At 37.6% G+C, this 19,930-nt stretch overlaps 1 protein-coding gene across 3 annotated transcripts in view; it reads left to right on the top strand.

Moving 5' to 3' along the window:
• Positions 1 to 11,822: 11,822 nt before the first annotated feature.
• LOC126272999 (transmembrane protein adipocyte-associated 1 homolog) overlaps positions 11,823 to 19,930 on the top strand; it is a 170,914-nt gene continuing 162,806 nt past the window's right edge. The window contains exons 1-3 of one of the 3 annotated variants that reach the window (XM_049976358.1): positions 11,823 to 12,142; positions 12,324 to 12,532; positions 13,669 to 13,801. In XM_049976358.1, the coding sequence (XP_049832315.1) occupies positions 12,393 to 12,532; positions 13,669 to 13,801 (273 nt within the window). In that variant the 5' untranslated portion in view covers positions 11,823 to 12,142; positions 12,324 to 12,392. The remainder of the gene's footprint in view (positions 12,143 to 12,323; positions 12,533 to 13,668; positions 13,802 to 19,930) is intronic. The other 2 variants (XM_049976359.1, XM_049976360.1) reach the window with 2 other exon arrangements.

Genomic DNA, 19,930 nt, shown 5'->3' with positions numbered 1-19,930 from the left:
GCCGAAGGAATTAACTTAGGGATTACATTGTGCTTTAAAAACCTAATCACAATGTCAAATTCCCAACTGATCAATTTATTGTTTTCGATAGTGGTATTATGAGCACATATGCCTGTCCATCCCCATGCCCTGTCTGGTGAAAATTTTTTTAAGAACATTGCATCCAACTGAGCTGAAATTTGAAATTTTCAGCAACCTCCAACATAAAGGACTTCCTGCCAAACGACCTACCTGTGCCATTATCTGCCAACATGAAATTAGGAAAAACTTGGAAGGGGAAGAAGGGGTTTGGAAAGCAGGCAGTAGTGAAATCGAATATGAGAATTTCATACCTAACATTCCAGTCCTAGCATCCACCAATAGGAAGCAAGGAAACTCTCCCACACAGAGGGTATCGATTTAATTAATTAGTCAACCAGTTTGATAAAGTGGGGGCGTCTATTTTCAAGACATCCAAAGGTGTACCTACTTTTTTCACGACAAAGGAGGGGTTAGTGCGGTACATGACAGATGCTCGATGGGTGGGAAGTAGCTACTTGAGGGAGAGATAGAGAGAGAGAGAGAGACTGAGAGAGAGAGAGACAGAGAGAGAGAGGGAAGGAGAGAGTGAGAGAGAGAGAGTGACAGAGAGAGAGAGAGAGAGAGAGAGAGAGAGAGAGAGAGAGAGAGAGAAGGTGTGTCTCGACAGGAATTTATCAGGTATCAGTGTCAAGGAGCTGCCACCAACTGATGCTTTGTCCGACAGGAAGGGGCGAAGTAGTGGGGAGGAAGGGATTGGAGGGAGGTTGCTTCTCCCAGCATCCTCTACTGGTGGCATTGTAAACTAACTCAGTCAGTATCTGCACAGCCTAGTCCTGGACTGGGGCAGGTTACAGAGGATTTAGCTTCACTATGTAGAGGCTTTACTATGGAAGATACCGTGCTTATTGTGGGTGGGCCAGGCAACAGTATTGACAGAGATCTGGGGGTACAGCATAGAGTGTGATATGGCAAATATTGCATCAGCATCGAGTCATACCAGTGTTGGGTTTGTGTCGGTTCTGGAGCGCCATGACCAGCCTCATTTGAGCTCTTCTGTCAGGAGAGTTAATTTGGAATTGGAACGGCTACTTGGATCTGATGCAGGGTCACACATTGGTGTGGTTCCGGTTGATTCACTCTGTAGGTGGGACTATACTAGACATGGCCTACACCTCAACAAGAAGGGGAAGGGCTGATAGCAGGAAATTTAAAGGGGGGAGGAACTACATCTCATGGTGGAAACTTTTTTTTAGTGTAAGATCAGTGTCCAGTAGGAAACTCAGCCACGCAAGTACTAAAGATGTTAAAAAAGTTCAAGATACTCACAAAAGTAAAATGAAAAATAATGTTAGTATATTTCATCAAAATATTGGGGAATTGAAGAATAAAATTGATGAGCTTCTGCTTTGTTTAGAAGATATAGAAACTGAGAATGTAATAGATGTACTATGCCTGTCTGAGCATCACATTGCCACTGATGAGCAAAAGGTTAGCATCAATGGGTACAAATTAGCTGCACATGTAAGTAGAGATTATATGATGAGAGGAGGAGTTGCCATATATGTCAAAAGCTTCCACAGCCCAAAACATTTAGAAACTAAAAAATTTTGTGTAGAGCAACATATAGAAGCATGTGCCACTGAACTAAAACTAAATGATGGCGCTTTCATAATTGTAACAGTGTATAGGTCCCCCTCAGGGAATTTCCAGCTATTTCTAGAAAACTTGGATGCTTTGTTGTGCTATCTGTCAGACAGGGGGAAGCAAATTATCATTTATGGGGATTTCAATGTTTATTCCTTGAAAGACTGTAATAGGAAGAACGACCTTGTAGTATTACTCAGTTCTTTCAATTTGAGCTCCGTCATTGATTTTCCTACTCGGATAACAAAGAACTGCAGGACATTGATAGATAACTTTTTTATAGATCAAGATACGTTTAAGGACATAAATGCTTATCCTGTTGAGAATGGTCTTTCAGATCATGGTGCACAGATAGTTACTTTACGTGACATAGCTCCATGCAGTATATCAAATCAGAATTTCAAAGCAGTGCGTTCAATTAACAATATATCTACTGCAAACTTTAGGGAAAGCCTAAAGCAGCTAAACTGGGATGAAGTGTATATGGAACCCGATGCAAACTTGAAATATAACTTATTTCACGATACATTTTTAAGGGTATTTGAAAATTGTTTTCCCAAGAAAATAGTTAAACATAATTCCAAGAAAACATATAAAAAACCTTGGCAAACTAAAGGAATAAGAATATCTTGCAACTGTAAAAGAGAACTGTATCTAACAGCAAGAGGGAGTACTGACCCTGAAATTGTTCAATATTATAAAAACTATTGTGAGTTACTAAGAAAAATTATTAAAAAGTCCAGAAGCATGTGTATCATGTCTGAGTTCAGTAACTCTGATAATAAAATTAAAGCAATTTGGAATATTATTGAAAGGGAAACAGGGCAACCAAGAGCACAGGAAGACTTTAGTGCCATAAAACTGAATGACAAGTGTACTAACAAACAATCAGAAATTGGAAATATTTTCAATAATCGTTTTTTAAATGTTGTGGAGAAAATAGGATCTAGATCTTCACTAGAAGAGGCAAGGCTTCTAATAGAAGAAGCCATACCTGTGCAGTTTGAAACAACTATATTTCCACCAACCTCTCCCTCTGAAATCAGTAAAATAGTAAACTCACTGAAAAGTAAAAGCTCTTACTGAATTGATGGAATTTCCAGCAAGATACTTAAAGCTTGTTCCCCACAGATAAGTAGGATTCTCAGCCACATATGTAATAGCTCTTTGGAGCAGGGTGTTTTCCCTGACAGACTGAAATATGCCATTGCATAAAAAGGGGGATACGTCGGATGTCAACAACTATCGCCCAATCTCTCTTCTGACAGCTCTATCAAAAATTTTTGAGAAAGTAATGTATTCAAGAGTAGCCTCCCATATTTGTAAAAATAAAATACTAACAAAATGTCAGTTTGGTTTTCAGAAAGGCTTTTCAACAGAAAATGCTATATACGCTTTCACTGGTCAAATATTAAATGCTCTGAATAACCGGACATCACCCAATGGTATTTTTTGTGATTTCTCAAAGGCCTTTGATTGTGTAAATCATGGAATTCCTTTAGATAAGCTAAATCATTATGGTTTGAGGGGGGCAGTGCACAAATGGTTTAATTCATACTTAACTGGAAGAATGCAGAAAGTTGAAATTAGTGGTTCATGTAATGTTATTACAACAGCTGATTTCTCAAACTGGGGGGCCTATCAAGTAAGGGGTCCCACAGGGTTCGGTCTTAGGTCCTTTACTGTTCTTGATATACATTAATGACTTACCATTCCATATTGATGAAGATGCAAAGTTAGTTCTTTTTGCTGATGTTACAAGTATAGCAATAACATCCAAAAACCAAGAACTAAGTGATGTAATTTAAATGATGTTTTTCACAAAATTATTAAGTGGTTCTCAGCAAACAGATTTGATAAAACACAGTATATACAGTTCCGTGCAGTAAATGGCACAACTCCAGTAATAAATATTTATTTATTTATTTATGCATTTATTTTACCTGGCAAGATTAGGGCCTTCAGGCCCTCTCTTACACCTAACCAGGCATACTCAGATTGAACGAGTTACAGTTTCTACTTAACATTAAGGACATATAGCCTATTATGCAGTATTGATGTTAAAGAAAAAAAATGATAATTATAAGAATAAAAAATAATTATAACAATCAATAATAATAATAATAATAATAATAGTAGTAGTAATAATAATAATAATAATAGTAATAATAATAATAATAATGACTATGTATATGAAAGTAAACATACTTTTCTTTTCTGAATGTCAGTCCCATTGTTAGTTGGGAATTTTCTCGTTATGTTCTTGCAGCTTGTGAGTTATTCTCATTGAGCAGAGACATAAGACGATAGAATGGGGTGAAAGAGATATATAAGAGGTAGATAGGTTAGAGGAAGACAAATAGAACGGTAAAATTCGAAGCTGTGATGGAGAGGAGAAAAAAAGAGATGGGAGGGGCACAAGAATGGTGGCTATACCGTCCCTAATATGTAAGTTTTGAGTTCCCTCTTGAATGTTGAGTAGTTCTGGATAAGACGCAGATCACAGGGGAGCGCGTTCCATAGTCGTATGGCTGAGATGGAGAATGACACGGAGAAAGATTTTGTGTTATGTAAAGGTACAGCCAAGATGATAGACGTGAACAGAAGTCTGTAGCTAAGGTAGAATTTTCTAAATTTTTAGGTGTGTCCGTTGATGAGAGGTTAAACAGGAAGCAACATATTGATGGTCTGCTGAAACGTCTGAGTTCAGCTATGTATGCTATTAGGGTTATTGCAAATTTTGGTGATAAGAATCTCAGTAAATTAGCATACTATGCCTACTTTCATTCACTGCTTTCGTGTGGCATCATATTCTGGGGTAATTCATCGTTGAGTAGAAAAGTATTCATTACTCAAAAACAAGTAATCAGAATAATTGCTGGAGCCCACCCATGGTCATCCTGTAGACATCTATTTAAGGATCTAGGGATCCTCACAGTAGCCTCACAGTATATATATTCACTTATGAAAGTTGTTGTTAATAATGCCACCCAGTTCAAAAGTAATCGCAGTGTGTATAGCTATAACACCAGAAGAAAGGATGATCTTCACTATGCAGGGTTAAATCTGACTTTGGCACAGAAAGGGGTAAATTATGCTACCACAAAAGTCTTTGGTCACCTACCAAACAGCATCAAAAGCCTGACAGATGTTCAACCAACATTTAAAAATAAATTAAAATAATTTCTAGATGACAACTCTTTCTACTCATTGGCTGAATTTTTAGATATAAATTAAGGGAGGGAAAAAAACTAACTTAAACATTAGTGTCATGCAATATTTTGTGTAATGTAATATCGTGTACAGACATCTTTCATTAACCTGACACGTTCCACATCATTACGAAGTGTCGTATTCATGATCTATGGAACAAGTATTAATCTAATCTAATCTAATCCAGCGAGTACTTAGAGCAGCTGCTTCCATTGAACTGGTGTGGGAAGTGAGTATTTGGGAGCAAAACAAGAAGTGAGCCTGGTGTCAAAGGGAAGCTGGCACCTCATGCTTTGTTTGAAAGGAAGTAGCCACTTCGGAATGTTGACACCTCCAGTCTTGCCCCTGCTGACGACGGTGGCCCATGGTGTACAAAGAAGCAATGTCCATGCTGGCTTGACCACCCAGCTCATATGGCCTGTGCTCGGTGTGAAGACTTTTAACAGTGTAATTTCGTGTGGTGAGATATGCTGACGTCGATTTCGTGATGGTATTCCATGCACGATTGAAAAAAGACGTTCTATTTACATATTTAATTACTTCTTCTCGACCTGCATCTTCCAAAACAGCAGAAAATGATGAACTTTTTCCGCCAAATAAAAGAGAGTTCCAACTCCTGTAATTGTATTTTATAAATAAACAAAATATTATTATATTTTCTTCCATGTAGTTGAATTTCCTATTTGGGATCCTTCCAGTCTACCAGCTCAGTGATTTTTCCCGCCATTTTTTCTGGGATTGGTGGGGAGGGAGTTGGTGATGGACGGGATGTCCTTGGGTGGTGGCACTGTGCACTAGCCCAGTCGATCGCTACGTATAAAAGTGAGCACACACATGAAAATTTTCCAACAAGACACCTCCAATCTGCAGCTGTGCAATCACATAATTAGTTGAAGTAGTTGCTGGACAGGATAATACTTTCACCTTCCACACCAACAGTTCTGCATAGACTGAATAATTTTTGGTCCAATTTTTTTTCTGGGCAGGAAGGGGGAAGTATGGGGAGGAGAGAGCTGGGGTGTTTTCCAGGAGGGGGAGAGGATAGTTAATGAATCAATTTATTTAATTAGTCAATTAATGTGATAAAAGAAGAGTGCTTGTATCAGCAAGGGGGAGGTGAGAGTGTTAACGATTTCCTAGAGGGGTGGGGGAGGAGGAGGGGAATGGGTAGGGGTGGAGGGTTCTAAGAAGGATGGATTATCCACACAGGTTATAAATCAACTAGTATAACAAAATGTTTGCCCTTGAATGCGTGTTTGCTGCTGAATGTATGCAATCCACGTGAATAAAACACACCAGAACCAGTTTGCCCTACTACTTATAAGAAGGGTAAACAAACAGACCTGCAAAATTGAAGACCAATATCCCTTACTTCGATTTGCTGCAGAATCCTTGAAAATATTCACAGTTCGAATGTAATAAACTTTCTTGAGACTGAGAAACTTATGTCCATGAATCAGTACGATTTTAGAAAGCATATCTCAAGTGAAACTCAGTTGCTTTTCCTCACATGATATAAACTAGATGAAGAGCAACAAGCAGCTTCCATATTTCTAGATTTCAAAAAAGCATTTGACACGATACCTTATTGTAGGCTGTTAATGAATGTACAAGCATATGGAGTAAGTTCACAGATATGTGAGTGGCTCGAAGACTCCTCACATAATAGAGCCCAGTATGTTGGAAGATCCTAGATGATGTAGACAAATTTTTTAGTTGGTGTGAGTGACATCATGTTTAAGCTCATCTATTTCCTTCATTGTTCCTTCAGACCTCACCTCTATTTCACTGTACATTTGCAAATTCCATAATGAGACAACCTTGATCTACTAAATCCTGAACTTCCCTTTTTATTGTCTCTTGCATTTTCTGTTTCGCTGATATCATCTTTTCCCTGAGACCTGACAATAGTACTTCCAGAGCTATTGTTCTGACTTCTGCATTTCTCTGGACAAAATTCAGTTCTGTTTTGTTTCTACTTATACTTTTTGAACATTCAAAGAAGTATCTAGTTTTTAAATGGGGTGAAATTTTTTGTTCGACGCCTATTTGAGGACAGTACTTTGGTTCTGGACGTCAGCTGACTGTGGTGTTGATGGCACAACTTAAGTTGGTTGTAATTGTCGAATTCTGCAACTGCAGTCGGCTTCTGCAACCTGCTGGATTAAAATAAGCTCCTTTGGGGAACTCAAATTACTAGACAGAACTGGAAGACCTAACTTGTCTATAATTTATATCAAGTTTCACTCACAATGCAAAAAACAACTGATATCGCAGTAAGGTCCAGATTATCTCCCTACAAATTATTTTTCTACAAATTACCTTCCTACAATTTATCTCCCTAAACTCTACATAGCAAATCGGAACTTCCTTTTTACTACAAAATGTTGTAATAGACAAAGAATTTACCGATGTCAACCTGGGTGGGTCACCATAAATGTCTGATTTTTTTTTAAATTTTGTGCAACATAAATGCAACACAGCCAGGAGGCTAAGCTAGGTGGACTCAGTTGGTAAGTCTCTCCTTGACATAGGAACACAACATTAGCAATATGTTATTTCATATGTTCCTCACAGAAATATTTCAGGCAGGTTAATTAGTGGTGAAGATTTAGTATATATTGCTTGTTAATTCTTTCAGTACCCATTCTTATATTTTTATTTTGTTAATATACATGTATTATATGCACCAGCAATAATAGTGCGTCACAATTTAAATGAACAACTACAAATCTAACTTCTATTTCCATAAAAAGATTACATGTGTCTGCTTTCTTTATTATGGACAGCTCACTGGCAATCAACTAATGAAGTTTTTGCATTTAAAGTCACAAATATGAGTATCCAAACTTCGCCTTTTTTCTTTCTTTTTCCTTTCTTTTTATTAAACTATATTACAGTGAGCAAGCAATATAGTTTCTCTAATAATTTGCATCATATATTTGGCTAGAAACTATCAGAATATATAACACTGCTTGTTTTAGTTTCAAATGAACTATTCATATCAAGAAAAATCAAAATTGAATATCAGCCTGAGTATTTTTAATATTCTGTTATAAATCATCCATGCTTTCGAATAATATTGTGAAAAGTCAATATTTTAATTTTAAACTAAAATGACTCATTTATTATTACCTTTTTACAGTCATGGAGTGGCATTCTGAGCAACTTGAGCACTTCATTCCCATGCAAACCTACAAAGTTTGCCTAGTAGTAACCCTACAAAATGATAAAACATAGATAATTTTTGCTTGAAGCTGCCACTGTAATTTACCAAACAAAAAATCTCAGCCTCTTCAGGCACGATTTTTCTATCCTACTCTCATCTCAGTATAGATCTACACATATTACTCAGTTAACATAAACTTTTAAATATTATGGTTTAAATCATTTTATGATTGAAATTTGCACTGTAACATAATATCTTAAGTAATGAATGAATACAAAAAGCAGGTTCAAATGATTTAGAGCTGAAGAGGCTTGCACAGAATAGACTATTTTGGAGAGCTGCTTCACACCAGTTCTCTTAACTGAAGACCACAACAACAGTACTATAGTTTCATTGTTCAGCACTTATGTTAATTGCATATATATATATATATATATATATATATATATATATATATATACATATGTAAATTATTTAATTTACCTAGTTATTCACTCAGGGTTCATTTTACAATGATATAGGATTTCCTTCATAATACATTTATTGTATAAATACATAGCTAAACAATACACATATACATGGGACATATAATTATGTCTTTATGAGGACAGGACAGGTGATCAGTTGTGGCCTTGATGAAGAACATCCTAGCACTTGCCTGAAAGAATTTAGGAAAACCACAGAAATTCTAAATCAGTAAGGCCAGATACGGCATACTACCAAGTATGAAGTCCATAGTCGAGTGACCTCTACATGAGACACATCGAAAATGATCAATGTAATTTAAAATCTGTTGTCTACACGCTAAAGAAATAATCAAACATAAATTATTCAACACTGAGGGAACAAAATATTAAAATATTTATAATTTTAAGTCAATATTTGACCTGATTGTAATTGATGGTATCTGTACTGAAGTCTCCTCATAGATCTAAATCATTTTTCTTTCTCAATTTTTACTCTTTCAAATTGTTGGACGAGTGTACTTTTTCCTTGAAAATGTATGCACAGTAATATTCAAATTATAGGAATTTTAGGTAGAAAGTTTAACATTGGTTACATGACAGTACATTCTGAACACCAATAAATATATTTGATAATTTAGAAAGATTATTCTATCTTTTTAATAGATAATATCATGGTTTTAAGAAAATGAAGAGCGGAACAGTGTGAGTAAGGAGAGAACCTACATCATGACTTACAGACCATCTCAAACACCTTATGAGTATCACAGCTGCAGCACACAGAATGTACAAACGCCCCTCGACCTCTGAGAATCGTATCACTTTCTATCAACAAATCAACAGTGTAAATCAATCTTTGAGGAATGCAATGCTCAGGTATGCCCACTCACTAGAAGGAGACTTTCACAGACCTGCTGGCCTGTGGAAAAATTTACAAGGTCTAGAAATAGGAAAACCCAAATCTGCAGCTGAACTGCTAATTCTCATCGAGGATCTAAATGAGAAATTAGGCAAACCCATATCTTTATTTTACCAAAGCACAAGTGTGCAAACCATAGATTGCCTAAAAGTATCAGTGACTGGTATAAGCGAAAAAATTTTCTACATCTAGTAAATCCGAATATAACAGCACAAACGACCAATCTTCTCATCAGTCCTCTACTGCCCATAATAAAGTACATTTTTAACCATCCTCTGACTGCCAGCACCTTTCCAACAGCCTGGGAGCAGGGACTCAGAGAAATATCACTCGACAAGGTATCTGCCAAACATTATTACGACTACATGACCATTTGCATTCTACCAGCGTTATCCAAGTCTTTAGAATAAACAGTTCATGACCAGTTCGCTAACTATGTATCAGCAAATAACTTTTTAGATGGTTACTAATCCATTTTCCAGCAAAATTTCAGTACAATGATTACTTTTATAAAAGTGACTGACTAACTGAAACAAGCTGTAGATAAACAACAAGCGGTTATTATGTGCTTTTTGTATTATAGCAAACCTTTTGACAATGTCGACTTTGGCGTTCTACTTGCTAAACTCACAAGTCAAAATTTTTCTTCAAGTGCTCTACAGTGATTTCACTCATTCTGTATGTCTCCCCAATGAGTGTAATGATTGGCACAAGAAGGTCACTATAACGGTTTGTGATATCAGGGATGGCACAAGCGTCAGTATTGGTCTCAGGACTAAGGACATAGGTTTCAAATTTAACCCATAAGGCGCAAGCAATTTTAGTCGCACAAAAATGACTTATTTACTACCCAGTTCAGAGAGTGTCTTACACCATTAATCCTAAATGTCACAGAAATAACCTTTACTTATTCTACAATGAGCTTGGAGATAATTCTGGGCTATTATTTAGGCTGGACTGAGCACACAACTGCAGCTGTAAGAAGGTGTCAGTGTCACTTTATTCACTACAGAAATATAAAAAAGCATCTCCTTCCAATCTTAATAAGAATCTCGTAAAGACACTAAAACTCCGCATACTTGATTATAGTGATTCTGTTCTCCAAGGACTTTCATATAAAATGTCACATAAGCTGGAACTGCCGATGAATGTTTATTTATGATACTTTCGTGATGTGCACTTTTTAGATCACATCGCACCAGCCACAAACAATTATCATGGCTGTGTGCTGATAAATGTAGACTATCATACTCTGTATTTTCTTTATAGTCTCCTCAGTCATTTTCCTCTACTCTTAATATACTGTCTGAACAGCATAGCACAAATACTCCTTTTAGGCAAACTAAAATTCTCTCTGTACCGTCACATAGCACTGACACGTTTTCTGAATCATTTCTATATCAGAAATCTGACTTTGGAACAATCTACTGCAAAAGTCTGAGAATTTAAATTCCTTCCTAACTTCAAAAGACAGCTAATGGTCAACTTTCTATCACATTACCCATCTTTTCTACATTCCGTGCAGCTCATTCTCGTCTGCCACCCTGGTCCAGAACATCTTTCTACCCCTTGTCAGCAGAGTTACCTATTTACATATTGTTCTTTCCTAATCAGCCACTGTCTCCGTCATTTCAATCTTCTTCACTTTCTTTGTCAATTCCAATTCTGATAACACTGAAGATTGTATTGTATTGTATTTTACTGATCCAAGTTATCACAATATTGCACAATTTACACATATGATAGTGCAGTGGCTTCAAATGTGCTAAGCTATATTCTAAATGCCCTTTACTGTTATTATTATTGTCATTAGTGTAAGTTATTGGAATTATTATTATTATCATTATTAGGTCTATTATTATTACTTTATTATTGTTCTTATTATTATTATTATTATTGAGAACGTTTTGTAATATCTTTGGTTTGTGTTGTCACTGATAAGATTCAAGAGAGGTTCTGAGGACCCTAATCTGTTCAGGCTAAATAAGCAAAAAGAAAGCAATACACTGAATTATTATTATTATTAAAAATGCTTTCTAATATGTTTGGTATTTGTTGTCCCTATTCAGATGCAAGAATATACCGAATATTATTTCTAAATAATCAATTGTTTCGTTAATTGGCACATATTCAAAATCAAAAGATTATGAGTTTTAAGAAAATAGTAAAAAAACAGACTGTCATCAACATGTGTGCTGGTATCTGAAAAAAACGTTATTTAAGGGAGGGATTTTCGTGGAGGAAATTTTATAAATTTCTTTATAATTTCCTAGTTATGCAAAGTAGATATGAAATGTTGTTTTCCGATTCACTTTCTGACGACGATTTTTTTGTGTGTGTCTAAAATTTAAGAAAAAGTGTCCTAGTATTTGCAGTTTGATATCTATCCTGGTAATGCTTAAATTGTTAGTCGACTTGTCCACTGTGTGCCGATGGTTTGCAATTTTTATTGGTACTTGTACTAATACCAACTTTGATTTAGGGCAAAACAACTGTACTCAGTGGGTTTATTATTGCACAAGTTTGATAATAACATCGTTGGCATGGACTGGCGGAGAATACTGAAAAGTTTGACGTTTGTGGAAATGTGAGGTTTCACGCATGGGTGCCCAAAGCATGTTATCTGGAGGATAAGCTGCAAATGCTGAAGTTGTGTCGGGTATTACTGCGAGCTCCTTATGTGTCACTTAGCTGGAGGAAGACTTGAGAGTAGTAAGCAATTTCTGCCATCCCTAGCAATAGGTTTTCCCAAAAAGTCTATTGATACGTGTGTAATATTTGTTTAGGTGTTGATAATGTGACGCAAATAGTTCTCGAACTTTGAACTGGAAGTGTTTTGTTGCCCGTGGTTTGTGAGGAATTTAAGAAATGGATATTGTTTTGTGTTTTACAGTATCATTCGATCGCTGATGGCAATATTTAGGGCCAGGAGGCGATCAGAACTCGATGCGAATCCACTCGTATGTTGTCCAACAGAGAACTCGTGGGATATATTACCATGATGTCTTCTACATGGGAGCCAAATGCGACAACGCCTTCAGAACCGATTCAGGAAGAACATATTTGTAAGCTAGTACTGTACTACGAAATCGCAAACTCAAGGTAATAACAATGCATATTCATTACTACATTTCATGCCCAACCTGCGAAGTGCAACACAAACCGTTTGTGTACAAAGAAACCTGATGTTAAATGTAACGCATCTGTTAAGTTATATAACGTCTACATTGTCATACAAAAACGCGTCAGTCAAATCGGCTAGTATACTTCGGAAGAATTTTTACAGCAATTTAGTGTTCACTACCCACTACTCATACCGCTGTATTTTTTGAACTCTTATGTATGTGTATGTCGTGATTCACGTATCCATAGAAGCACTTTGTCTTTATATTTGATTTCACATGCTTGTGGATTATACTGTCTCCTGTGAACTTTTTACCATTTCACATCCTTGAATGTCATCTGTAGTTTACTATGACATAGTAGTGTCATCTTTTCTAGTTTCTACAAACATCAGCGAAACATTCGTGTACAAGGAAAATACATGTGACAGTTTTAGGCCTAACTTTTTTCCCTCTAACAACACAAACAAATAATGTCTGCCTGTCAGGCCCTATTATTCGCCAGTGTTAATCTTTCTAATAATCATGGTATCATATCATCATCATCACAATTACTTAAGTAGTTTCCTCTTATCTTATCCTTCTGAGGCATATGTTGTTGATTTTCTTATGTGGCTTAAAATTTGTTCAGTTTCAATCAATATTCACTTACAGACAAAAATATGGCTCATTGTACCACATTAAATGCGTAGGCTTTCATATTTTACAGTTCTTTTGTTTAACCATTATAACTGCCACGTGAGCAATGGAATGAGATGACTGAAACTGTCCTTTGGCAACAAGCATATATCGTACTTTAAAAATAAAAGCTTTGTAATGTGTTAGACAGCTGCTATCTTAAGGTAAAAGACCTTTATTGATATATTCTGTGGTACTGTTATTGTTGCATTGTTGTTTATTGTATTATGGCAGGTAAAATTCAAAATTAACCAGTTATTTAAAACATTATAATTTTATATGGATGATATAATTTCAGCTATAATAGTGTCTTGTTTGCCCGAAATTTGATTTAATTGCCAACCCAGTTTTCATTATTATTGTGTAGCCTTTGTCAGTTTGTGTGAGAAAACGGGAAACAAAACCCCTTTTTCAAATACATACTTCTGCTATTTTCAGAGTACGAATTTGGGATGTCATCATCTTGATGCCAAATTTTATTTTCCTTGTGTTCCTGACATTCCGTTTCAATAGAGCTCGTCTGAAACTTCGGGCAACAAGCAGTCCAATTTTTCTTGCGTTTTATGGACTGGTAAGTATCATGTACCTTTTTAAAAACTGTGTAGGCTACAGTTGTGATAAATCAGCATGTAGAGTGCCATTACTACAGGTGTGAGCCAGTAAGGAGTTAGAACAAATGTATGGATTTACTACTCCCAAAAGTAGTTGTCACCCACCTACCAATGAATCTGTCTCTCAGTATCAGTAGTTGATGGGACTAAGAATGGAGATTGGTTTTGCCTTGATTTGCTGCATCTCACTGAACCTCTCAGCAGACCATATTAGAACCTGCATATGTTCAGATGTTAACAATTTTAGATGTCTAATAATAAATGTTTGAATGTGCGGAATGCTAAGTGTCCTTGCCATTGCATCCATAGTACAGGCAGGTTGAATGAATACACACACATTAGCCAGCTCCCCTTCCCTTAGATAACTGTGCATGGAAATTCCTCAATGATGAGGGGTAACGTGAAAAAATTCTCCTCTGAGCTACACCAGTGTTTGTATTTCCAATGACTGACCAGTCTCAACACTGCTGACCACAACAGGAAGAGAGTAAATCCCAAAAAGTCGATGATGATTAGTGTTTTAGGGCGCACAACAATGAGGTTATCAGCACCCGCCAAAAAGTCGAGGGTATAAAACAGAGATTGGGTTATGTAAAACTGCAAGAATTCATGCTAATGAGAAACAAAATTAGTTAGCAGTGAAAGAGTCTACATAACGTATAAACGTAAACTATTGTACAAATGGCATACCGATCCTAGAACTATGGATAGAGAGGGTAGATGAAATTGATTTGGTTGTAAAAAGGGCAGTATGTAATTCCTCAGACTACATGACACAATCAAAGGACCTCTCGTAAAAACAAAAGAAATTTTGTTACATTTTAAAGTTTATTAGAGGCACCTTAGTTAGTATTTTGATATTCATGTTTGACAAAGAAGCTGAAATTATTTGCTACACAGCAAAAGCAGAAAATCTACAAAGGTGGATTGTAAAGTTCTGTTAGTTAAATTCTTGAGTTGTTGCAAATATGAATGCATTAATATGTCTATTTTGAGAAACAGGAGAAATCTCTTGAACTGATAAAGGCTTTAGGGCCCAGTTATATCTGTCAGGTTATGTGCAGAATTTGTAGCTGAATTAACTCTATTGTAAACATAATGCACTGTAGGTCACTCGAACAGGTAACTACCCAATAGTTGGAAGAAGGAACTGATCACACCTCTCTACAAGAAGTGTAGCAGGATTGGTCTCAAAATTAGTGGTGGAATTGAGGCATTCTAGGTAGAGAGAATGCAGTACATTATCTTGCATGAAGAGCCATTGGTAGAAACAGAATTAACTTCAGATGTGCCCCAGGAAAGTATGTGAGGACTCTTACTATTAGTACTTTAGGTGGATGACTTGGAATATGGTAGTAACCTTGGTCATTTTGAAGATGAAGCAGGTATCTGTAATGCATTACAGTCTGAAAAAGGCTGCACGAATATTCACTTGGATCATGACAAGATTTCAGTGTGGTGTAAAGATTAGAAAGTAGTTTTAGGTGTTAATAAATGTAAAATTTTCCTGTTCTTGAAACTAATACCAGAATGTATCAACTGTTTGTTAGCAGAATTTGGGGAAATTTGCATCAGTCTACAAAGGACACTGCCTACAAATACTTGTGACCCATCCCAGAATATTGCTCAAGTGTGCAGAACTCGTACTAAATCAGACTAATGGGGAATTTTAACTTGTGCAGAGACAGGCAGCATGAATGGTCAGAGATGGACACCATGAATGGTCACAGGTTTGCATTACTCTCAGGTGTCTCTCAGAAAGACCAGGAAACCTGAATTTACATAGATGTCAATTATCCCCAAAAGTCTAATCAGAAAGTTTTGAGAAACAATTTCAAGTGCTGGGAGTCTGTAAATGCTCCCCCCCCCCCAAATTTCTGTAGGGACCCTGAAGGCAAGCTTAGACTAATAAAAACACACACACAGGAACATTTAATGGTAGAATAGGAAGTATGTGCACTTAACAAGTACGCACAAAGTGTGACTGTAGATGTAGAAAGTAAAATAAATAAATAAGAATCACAGTTTTATTAAAATTTGTGCCAATAGTTCAAAGCAAGGTATCTTGTGTTGCAATTACGTTGTCTTTCGTTACTGTTTTTTGAGAGCAGATCACCTACAAAATTTATTGCTGAACTACATGTAATCCTGAAGGTGTATTGAAGGAGATGAGTCATTGAGAGAATTTATCACCTGCTCCAAGCCACTTAGTGGACTATGAGTGATATCTCTTATTACCCAGGAAAGAAAGTTGTCCAGTACATAAAAGGTCTCCCTCAGCATTTTGACAATTCTAGTGGGTATTAGTTAACATTGAACTCCTCAGGAAACAAGTTGCTGTAGCAGTGAAAGTAGCCTACAGAGAACTCAATGTGCAATTCTCTTACAGTCTGTGATTTTTCAGTTGAACCAGAAAACCATGACATTGTAGTGTGAGCAGAGGGACAAGAAGTTGTCGTTAGTAAATACCAGCCATTTGCATCTCTGCACAAGGGAAAGTCATCTGCATCTACATGCATAATCCATAAGCGACCACATAGTGCATGGTGGAGGGTGTGTTGAACCACTGCTGATCATTTCCCTTCCTGTTCCACTGACAAATAGAGCAAGGAAAAGCGATTGACTACATTCCTCCATGTGAGCCGTAATTTCTCATACCTTATCTTCACGGTCATTATGCAAATGAATGTTGGCAGCCGTAAGATCTTTTGCACCCAGCTTCACATTCTGATTCTATAAATTCTCTCAATAGCATTCTTTGGAAAGACCATCGCCTTCCCTCCAAAAATTCCAGTTTGAGTTCCTGAAGCATCTCTGTAATACTTGCGTGTTGATTAAACATACCGACAGCAAATCTAGCAGCCCACTTCTGAATTGCTCCAATGTCTTCCCAGTTGGGGATCCCAAACACTCGAACAATATTCAAGAATGGTTTGCACTAGTGTTCTACATGCGATCTCCTTTACAGGTGAACCACACTGTCCTAAAACTCTCTCAATAAACCAAAGTCGACCGTTTGCCTTTCCCATTTTAATCCTTACATGCAAAGCTTAATACTCTTGCAAGAAGGTCCCCAGCCTGCGTTTTTATGGACTCGGCATTTGACGATTTTTTATGAAATGTGTTCTGTACTCTGACTGTATTGATGAACCAGCCAAGTTTTTATACAGTATATCAAATGTATGTGTCTAATATGAGAAGCTACTGCTGTCGGGTACAATCAAAGGAATGCACCCATTACAGTACACAAAAAAATAAATTGGTTCCTGGCTGTGCAGGTGGCAAGGCAGGAGGGGGACAAATGTAGTGGTGGAGGTTCCCTTGTAGATGGCTGGTGCTCATCAAGGAGGGTGGAATTCAACAGTTGCAGCCTATGCAAAAATACATATCTTGCATAACATTTCAGCTAAATGTGTCTGTAAATGATTATATAAAAACAAAGATGATGTGACTTATCAAACAAAAGTGCTGGCAGGTCGATACACACTCAGACATACACACACAATTCTAGGTTTCGCAACCAACGGTTGCTTCTTCAGGAAAGAGGGAAGGAGAGGCAAAGACGAAAGGATGTGGGTTTTAGGGGAGAGGGTAAGGAGTCATTCCAATCCCGGGAGCGGAAAGACTTACCTTAGGGGGGGGGGGGGGGGGAAAGGACAGGTTTACGCTCGCTCGCGCGCGTGCCCACGCACGCACGCACGCACGCACGCACACACACAACAGACGTGTGTGTGTGTGTGTGTGTGTGTGTGTGTGTGTGTGTTGTAGGCACACTTGCAGCTACTGACCTGCAGCAGTTAACGCAATATCATATGGTGCTTTCAGGCTGCTTTTCCTTACTTTTGATGAAGGCTAGTCATTTTCTGACTAACCAATGTTGTGACACTACTCTGACTACCTATGTAGGAGACCTTGTCTCTTGGGTCTTACCCCAGCTCTGAACTCTGTTGTAATTACTTCTGCCCCCAATACATAAAAGGGGCAATTTTTAACTACTGTGCTAATTACTGCATTCATCCCTGACTCCATAAATCTATCTTTCACCTCTCGCCAGTGGTAGGAGCTTGGATTGCCATTGTTTGTCGTTTAAATACTGAGAACGAGGCAGAGCAAAATAACTCGCTTGGCATTGGGAATTGTGACGCTCAGTTACTTGATGCCTACCATACCAGAACTGTTCCACATGTTGCAACAATAGGTCTGCAGTGATCCTCCTGGGCTGCTACCATTCGACTTAGTGAGCGGTCCAGGCTAAGTTCACAGGTGTTGTTAAGGAATGTAAGGTTTAGTTTGCTGCATCTCTAGAGGTCCATTTGGACAGTATAGATGTAACTCCTGTCATAGTAGCTGGAAAATGAACTGTGGGTCCCAGAATATCACACACGGTCCCATAGATAAACAATCTGCTGTCTCATAATTCCAAACATCTCACCCTCATTAGTTTCCACTGGTTATAACAGCTAATGCCCACTACTACATAATTGTAAAAGAAGTATATCCAGTGTAAATCTGCCTTCTGAAAATATGGTTCCAGTTCTGTCACATCTTTTTTGCAAGTATATCCCTCTTCTTTTACCCCTGAAGAGTTGCATGATGCATGTTCTCCTACTTCCCAAAATTTTTCAAGGTTTGACATACGATCACTACCCCACTATGGCATTGCTGGAGCTCACCTTTGATCATCACATGTTGATCTCCATCTCCTGCTAGTAACAGCATCCCTTCTTCTGCTATTTGCACAAATTTTCCAGTTTCTGCTAACTTCATTGGACAAGCATATACAATGTAAAACCTGAACACTAAATGCTTGTAGATTACCTGTACTTCCACCTATACATACTCTCTGTTGTTATACCCATCATTGCACCATAGTAGAAGAATGGCAAGCTTTGGCTGCTCCACTCCACTAGTAGCTGTAATTGTGGCAATTCTTGCATCTGTCTCAATCCTCTCAAACACTGTTAGAGTTACAGCAGGCTGGGACTTAACTGCCCACGTAGCTTTTTGTGGATGACCACTTGTAGATAGTTAACTCCACCCTGTTGTTGTTGTTGTTGTTGTTGTTGTTGTTGTCTTCAGTCCTGAGACTGGTTTGATGCAGCTCTCCATGCTACTCTATCCTGTGCAAGCTGCTTCATCTCCCAGTACCTACTGCAACCTACATCCTTCTGAATCTGCTTAGTGTACTCATCTCTCGGTCTCCCTCTACGATTTTTACCCTCCACGCTGCCCTCCAATGCTAAATTTGTGATCCCTTGATGCCTCAAAACATGTCCTACCAACCGATCCCTTCTTCTAGTCAAGTTGTGCCACAAACTTCTCTTCTCCCCAATCCTATTCAATACCTCCTCATTAGTTACGTGATCTATCCACCTTATCTTCAGTATTCTTCTGTAGCACCACATTTCGAAAGCTTCTATTCTCTTCGTGTCCAAACTAGTTATCGTCCATGTTTCACTTCCATACATGGCTACACTCCAAACAAACACTTTCATAAACGACTTCCTGATACATAAATCTATATTCGATGTTAACAAATTTCTCTTGTTGAGAAACACTTTCCTTGCCATTGCCAGTCTACATTTTATATCCTCCCAACTTCGACCATCATCAGTTATTTTACTTCCTAAATAGCAAAACTCCTTTACTACTTTAAGTGTCTCATTTCCTAATCTAATTCCCTCAGCATCACCCGATTTAATTTGACTACATTCCATTATCCTCGTTTTGCTTTTGTTGATGTTCATCTTATATCCTCTTTTCAAGACACTGTCCATTCCGTTCAACTGCTCTTCCAAGTCCTTTGCCGTCTCTGACACAATTACAATGTCATCGGCGAACCTCAAAGTTTTTATTTCTTCTCCATGAATTTTAATACCTACTCCAAATTTTTCTTTTGTTTCCTTTACTGCTTGCTCAATATACAGATTGAATAACATCGGGGAGAGGCTACAACCCTGTCTCACTCCTTTCCCAACCACTGCTTCCCTTTCATGCCCCTCGACTCTTATGACTGCCATCTGGTTTCTGTACAAATTGTAAATAGCCTTTAGCTCCCTGTATTTTACCCCTGCCACCTTCAGAATTTG

The sequence above is a fragment of the Schistocerca gregaria genome, chromosome 5 (genome assembly GCF_023897955.1).
Source record: "Schistocerca gregaria isolate iqSchGreg1 chromosome 5, iqSchGreg1.2, whole genome shotgun sequence".
Classification (NCBI taxonomy): domain Eukaryota; kingdom Metazoa; phylum Arthropoda; class Insecta; order Orthoptera; family Acrididae; genus Schistocerca; species Schistocerca gregaria.
Note: the sequence above shows the minus strand (reverse complement) of the source record. Positions and strands in the feature narration are given on the sequence as shown.